The sequence below is a fragment of the Vanellus vanellus genome (assembly GCF_965231255.1).
Source record: "Vanellus vanellus genome assembly, chromosome: 24".
Taxonomy (NCBI): Eukaryota; Metazoa; Chordata; class Aves; order Charadriiformes; family Charadriidae; genus Vanellus; species Vanellus vanellus.
The window spans coordinates 1,095,018-1,102,151 of NC_138929.1; the positions used below are offsets into that span (position 1 = coordinate 1,095,018).

The following is a 7,134-nucleotide window of genomic DNA, read 5'->3' on the forward strand; positions in this document are numbered from 1 at the left end:
CTCCTTCTTTGAGCCAGCTCTCCTGGGGAGCCCCAGAGGGCTGGAGGGAGGGAGAGCGGGCTGGCGAGCGAAAGAAAGAGAATGGAAAAAAAGATGCGAGTAGCCACTGGTGTGTTAGGGACACTCATGGAGGAGCTGGCAGTAACAAAAGCAACACTGCTTTGGAAAATGCCTCTTGGATAACAGAGGACTCAAGCATTTTAGAAGTAATGTTTTCATGAATCTCAAAGACCAGAAGACTAAGTGACTCTGTTTCTTATGGTTACTTCCCTCTTGCAGTAGCAATGAAGGGACCAAATGTATAATCTTGAGTTTCTGTTGCTGCTCACTCCCCAGGTACTCAGGGAAGATTAATGCTGATCTCTGCTACAAACACAGCTACAGTTCCTTCAGAAGGATTCTTGTTTCTTTAGAAAACCAGACTCTCTCAGGCAAGGCACATTCTCTGTCAGACCCTCTCTTCTACTGACAGCCCAAAAGGAACTGAGAGCAAAGAAAGAAACAGTGAAAATGATACTCCTGAAAGAAGAATTTTTCTCACGGGAAATAGGGAAAACCGAGAGGTGGAAACTTGTTTTGTCAAGGTCCACACGTATTGTTCACCATTTGGGCTCCTTTCAAGCTCTGATCTCAGTCTACCAATTACTAACTTAATCACTCTGCATTAAAATTCTTTCCTGAGACTACGTGAAGAAAGTCACGGTGTGACCGCATGATGGACGCAGCGTTGGCTGCACAGGGCTGTGCACTCCCAGCCCTTTGGCTTCCACGCAGGTAAACTCTAACTAGATTCATGAACGCTCCCCTCAGCACGGCGATGTCTCCGCTGAATCCCACCTTTTGCTTCAAGAGATTGGTGAGGGGGAGGGAATCAGCTCTGGTGCATGAAAGTATTTGGGAAAGAAACACAGACCACTTCATAGCAACTGACCAATAAGAGGAATTGCCGTGTTGGCAGAAGGCTTAAGGCTGATAAATTCCGCAGGTCTCAGATAACACATTCTGGAGACAACTCCCATTGTCACAGGCATAAAAGAGGTGGGGTGAGGGACCGACACACACACTCCTGCCTCAGGATCACAAACCCTGTGAGTTGCCGCTTGGGTTAGGTCCTTGGTATTTCTTACCATGGCCAGTTACAGCTTCAGGCAGACCACCTCTTCTGTGGCAGGGGGACCCGGCGGCTCCTCCGTCCGTTTTGGTGGAGGTTACTTTAGGGCTCCAAGCATCCACGGGGGCTCTGGTGGCAGGGGTGTGTCAGTCTCTTCTGCTAGATTTGTCTCTTCTGGCCTAGGAAGCAGCGTGGGTGGGGGATATGGAAGTAGCTTTAGCAGCAGCTTTAGTGGTGGTTTCGGTGGTGGTTTGGGTAGTGGCAATGGCCTCCTCCAAGGAAACGAAAAGGCAACTATGCAAAGCCTGAACGAACGCCTCGCATCTTACCTGGAGAAAGTGCGTGCGCTGGAAGAGGCCAACTCTGATCTTGAAACTAAAATCCGAGACTGGTACCAAAAACAAGGGCCAGGTCCAGCTCGGGACTACAGTCCTTATTACAAGACTATTGAAGACCTTCGAGACAAGGTAGGTGCTAATATTTATTAAAAATGATCTTAGATTTGCACTTCAGAAGGAAGCATAAAAACCCAAAGAGAGAAACTTCCCTAGGAAAACACCCAGAAGGCATTGCAGTTTATGAAAAGGAGAGGAAGATGAAATGAATATGCAATGATCAGGCAGGGTGGATGATGAAAATGATCCGTACGGAATTCTCCACTTTTGTAAATGTTAGCTAAAAGAATGTACAAAACAGTCACTCTGAGATGCCTTAGTACTTAATTCTCTGATGTTTGCTTTTAACAAAGCATATATATATATATACACACACACAGATATGCACACAGATATATATGGTGTATATATATACACACATGCTGGTCATATACACATATATGGCCAGTTAATATATATATGACCATATATATACTGATAAATAAAAAGAGACAAACAATGACAGCAACTTGTCTACCTCTGTAATCTGTTACCTGCCATGTAGCTTGAAAAACTTCAGAGGCACATACACACCACTTTAACGGTAAAAATAAAAATTGGTTAAGTACAATTTTGTAAATGTGAAGACAGCAGCTCAAGATTCCATCACCAGACATTTATTTTTCTTTCATATTTCACTTACTGAAGCTTGGAATTGAAATAAAGGGTGCTGAAACATTTGGCTTATGGAAAAAAGAAATAGCAGACATGAGGTAATCAATCCCATATATAAATGCAGGATTTGCCCCAATAGCCCATGGGTACCTGATAAGAGATTACTTTGAGATGATACACACCCCGGAAAACATAGGTAGCAGCTGATTAAACTATGTAAATAAATGAAAGAAAACTTGAGGTTTCACTTCCACAGTTCAGCTTGGAGTTCATGACCGCTCCCATGCAGTTTACTTTCTCCTTGCTTCAACCCATCCACATTCTCTATTGATTTCAAACACTGAACTCCAGTAAAGGCAATTAGATTTTCTCCTTTTAGTATTCTTTTCCCTCCTGTCTTTTAATCCCCTTAGTCAGGGGAGAGAAAATGTTGTTCCAGCTGTTTTTGTGGATGACCTTTTCAGTTTTAAAAGTGGCAGCAAAAGAGACATGCTTTCTAGGTAAAAATTAACAGGATTACTTCTAAGTAAACAAAATTTCCTTTAGGGCTTTCCTGATGCATGAGAAGAATCAATAAACACTATCCTGCATACCTGAGGAAACAAAAATGTGTTCAAGGCCTACACAAATGCAATATGAACTCATATTTTTTACGAAACACAGACACGTCTTTTATTTTAAAATCATACAGCCCTTGTAACCACTTCCCACTCTTAAGAAAATGTGTCACGAGGACAAATTCTGCCAGGAGGGGTCTGCAGACTTTGCTTCTTTTGCATCTCTCCAGGAAACAGGTTTCCTGCCTCAGTCCTCAAACATCACCTACCCCCTGGCTCACCAAAGTCCTCTCCCTCCAAGAGAGCACGTAGTTTTGTCTCACTGTGGCAGTTCTAGCTAAAAGCCACTTCATATGCCGGGCAAGAGGAAGAGGACCTGTCCATAACTGACAATCATGGCAAAAGCACTGTGATAGACCTGTGCGACGTATTTGCTATAGATCATTGATGCTTTCCTACTGAGACCAAATGAAATACACTTTTATTTGGTGTAATTACAGATGAAAGAGAATCTTAACTCTTTTAATCTTCAGATCAGGAAAGATAACATAGTTGTTTCAGCCTCAGCAATGAACTCTCATTGTTTGTAGATCCTTGATGCCACTATTGACAACTCGAAGATCGTCTTGCAGATTGACAATGCCAGGCTGGCTGCTGACGACTTCAAAACCAAGTGAGTAATTTCTGAGAGGAAAAAGGTCTTTAACAGGCAAAAATCCTGTTGAGCCAAAGGGCAATGGCTGTGAAAAAAGAAAGGAATGGCTATAGAATCTCTGTATGAACACGAGTTTGATCCTGTCATTGCAGTTCAGCCCTTTATGGATTTGCTGAAAGCACCTTCTGCACTACTGAAAATTTTGTATCACGTAAAATGTGTGGACAAAACTTTAATGCTGGACAACATTTGCTACACCATAAATCCTATAAAACCAGATACATTTATAGCAAATAACGTGTTTTGTGGTGGGCTGTCTTAATCAGCTGAACTGAATAGTTTTGGTTTGCCTTTTTTAAGGTTTGAAACAGAGCAAGCTCTTCGCATGAGCGTGGAGGCTGACATCAATGGCCTGCGCAGGGTCCTGGATGAGCTCACCCTGGCTAGAACGGACCTGGAGCTGCAGATTGAAAACTTAAAGGAGGAGCTGGCTTACCTGAAGAAAAACCATGAGGAGGTAAAAAAACCCAAAAACCCAAGAAACACATTTGAAAGTGACATTAGCAAAAAAGCGTGTGGCAGTGTGAAGTCCATCAGGATTGCCCTGAGCTCTCCAACAGTGAAGAAAAGATTTCTGTGTAGACTGGGAAACTAAAGATACCCCCTGCAAGTATTTAAGGGGAGTCAGTCAGACCTTAGTCCTGGAAGAAAGAACAAGTAGTTCATAATATTTTCGGTTTATGATTGTACCCTCTTTTGTCTCCCTCTGCCATGCCCACATAGGAGATGAGTGCCCTGGGCGGGCAGGTAGCTGGCCAAGTCAGCGTTGAACTGGACTCTGCTCCAGGCATTGACCTCACCAAGATCCTGGCTGATATGAGAGACCAGTACGAACACATGGCTGAGAAGAACCGGAAGGATGCTGAGGCCTGGTTCCACAGCAAGGTAGAAAAAGCTCCATACTATACAAATACTAACAAAAAAAAAAAAAGCATGAAAGAAACAAAGTAATTATTAAACCACACAGAAAACTGCTGTGAAAGCCTTATGACCTCTACTGAGAGGCCCCACATTTCTCATGTAAAGTTTTCCCTCTTTCAGACTGAAGAGCTGAACCGTGAAGTAGCTGTCAATACTGAACAACTGCAGAGCAGCAAGTCAGAAGTCACCGACCTGAGACGCACACTCCAAGGGCTGGAAATAGAACTTCAGTCCCAGCTCAACATGGTACGTTAAAATTTGCACTGAAGTGGGTACATACTCCCCTCCCTGTGCAGAGTTCTGCAACTGGCAGCAACATTCTTGTGGTTTCCCCTCCAACCTCTCTGCTCTCAGAAAGCCGCGCTGGAAGGCACCCTGGCAGACACGGAAGGGCGTTATGGTGCCCAGCTGGCGCAGACCCAGGGCCTCATTGGCAGCATCGAGGCGCAGCTGGCTGAGCTCCGAGCTGATATGGAGCGCCAGAACAGCGAATACAAGATCCTCATGGATATCAAGAGTCGACTGGAGCAAGAGATCGCTACTTACCGACAACTCCTGGAAGGCCAGGAATCCCAGTAAGTAACTCTGCTCACTGCAGGAACTCTTTTTGCTAAGCCTCACAAAGTTTGACCGTGCTATGGGTCTCCTTTGCCACAGCACCACAGTAAACACAGCTTCAAATACTCCAGGCGTTCTAAGATTTTTAACAAATTAATTTTTCTGGACCAGAGTGGAGCTAGAAATGTTACAATTCCCATTTACATTAAGTGAGTACCTCAGAGAGTTTCTAAACAAAAAGGCAAACTGACAAGCAGTACAAGAGATTAAATGCAACTAACAGCTAAAGTGATAACTAATCATTAGCTGCTTGACATTCAGGAAACGCAGCACAGTTATTCACATTTTATAGAATACAAGGATTAATACCAAATTCCCATAAACTTCCTGTTACCAGTTAAACAGCTCTTGCCTCATAGGAATCAGTGTAGGAGAAAACATTCTGAAGAGAAGGCAGCCAGGCTTGCTACTGTCAGCCAGCCATTGAGTGGACCTCCCAGGTGGGAGCACAGCTATCTGTCGTTTCCCATATAGCCTCAAGGAGGAAAGTATCTCATAGCCTGGAACAAAAAGATGAGGTAGAAGTTGAAAGGTTTTGATTTCCTCTGTTCCTTCTTTTTCCATAATTGTCTTTTCCCACTGGAGTTGTTTAAAAATGTATTTCCCACAACAATTCCCTCTCTGAGCTGAGCAAGGAGATGGCCGTCTCTTCTCTGACTACATACAAAATGCCATTTGCTTTCATACATCCTCATCTCACGCAGCATTTGATGTGTTACCTCTCCTTTCAACTGATATCTCTTTCTTCTACAGGATGTTTGGCTCCCTTTCTGGAACTGCCGGTAAGAATTCTTTCTCTTTTGGGAAGCCTTTAGGAATTAAAGTTGTGTTTTCTAAAAGGAAATATACATATATAATGGTAGTTGTGTCCATTCTAGAGACTGGGCTGAGGCACTGATTTGTGTTGCTAATAAGTAACAAATGACAACTCCAGCTAGAATTTAACCAATTTCAGTCATTAACAGATGTTAGACATCAGAAAAAAATCTCAGACTATGCTACAGTAAAGGCTAAGTAAAGCACAAAATGCTTAATCATTCCCCCTGATGAAAGGACATAAGAAATTTAAGCTCGACCAGCTCAGGGAACTGTATGAACACGCAAGTAAAACTTGCCTTGAGCTTTTAAAGGTCAGCTGTATTGTAAAAGTGATGTATGAGTCAAATCAATGCTATGAAGAAAACTTCTGAGAGAAGGGAATGAGAGATGAGAGATAAACGAAGCTCAGGGCCCATTGCAGAGTGGTCTCATGGGTGTTCTGCTTAAGTAATTGCTGTTCTTTCCCTCCATGTTACTGTAGACAAAAGAGACAAGCTGGCAGATGGAAAATAGTACTGAAAGTCCTCCAAACGTCATCTTCAAAATGAGAAAATGGAGACAATACACAGGAATTGAAACAGAGGAATCACTCTAAACTGCTGGAAATTACTATCTTAAAGCACAGAAAGTTCTTGGCCACGCAAAGTTTAGGTAGATTCATCCATTTAGTGGTGATTAATTTGCAAATTGGGTTAGCTTTTCAATTATTTCTAGTTCTTTCATGTACTGAATTGCGTGTCTACTCTAATAAAGATGATCTTCTTCTTGCAATCTTAACTTCTTTTTGTTTATTGGGATATTGTTACTGAAGTCTGGCTTTGACCAGGCAGGAAACAGCCAGCCAGCCTCCCCGAGAGGTTAATGCTGCCAGTGGCTGTGGGCGGGTGGCTTGAGCTCCATCCCTCATTTCTTCTAGCTCCTCTTGCTGGCAGGAGCTCTGAATATGGAGGCGACTGTATCTCCAGTCCCTCAGAGCAGGGAATACGAGTCGCTTATGTTTCTAACTACAGCGACTGTGCACTCTGAAGAGCAGTAGCAGTGAGATGTTACGGGATTCTGGTAAAAAGCAAGAGCTGGGAGATGGTTTGTTAGGGTACAATATAAAGCTGTTTAAACGGCTTGACAATAACTCCTACAGAAGGAAATAGGAGTGAGAAACACTTGTGAGATTTCTTCACTTGCTTTCCCAGCTCATACAGAGGTAACAAACCTTTAGCACCAATTTTGGTCACCTTCATTCTCATGCCATTGAAAGGATATTATCCTAGCTGAATTTCTAAATGTAATCACTTTTAGTTCAGGCTCCCAGAAATCAGTAATTTCATTTCCAACCATCTCTCTGCA

The 7,134-nt window shown here is 43.0% G+C and overlaps 1 protein-coding gene across 1 annotated transcript; it reads left to right on the plus strand.

The window, feature by feature from the left end:
• Positions 1 to 1,128: 1,128 nt before the first annotated feature.
• LOC309681053 (keratin, type I cytoskeletal 19) lies at positions 1,129 to 6,303 on the plus strand (the record flags this gene model as incomplete). Its single annotated transcript, XM_082494854.1, has 8 exons — positions 1,129 to 1,578; positions 3,308 to 3,390; positions 3,733 to 3,889; positions 4,156 to 4,317; positions 4,474 to 4,599; positions 4,708 to 4,928; positions 5,725 to 5,753; positions 6,272 to 6,303. 8 exons carry the CDS (start codon positions 1,129 to 1,131, stop codon positions 6,301 to 6,303), a joined length of 1,260 nt encoding a protein of 419 aa, XP_082350980.1.
• Positions 6,304 to 7,134: the final 831 nt, after the last annotated feature.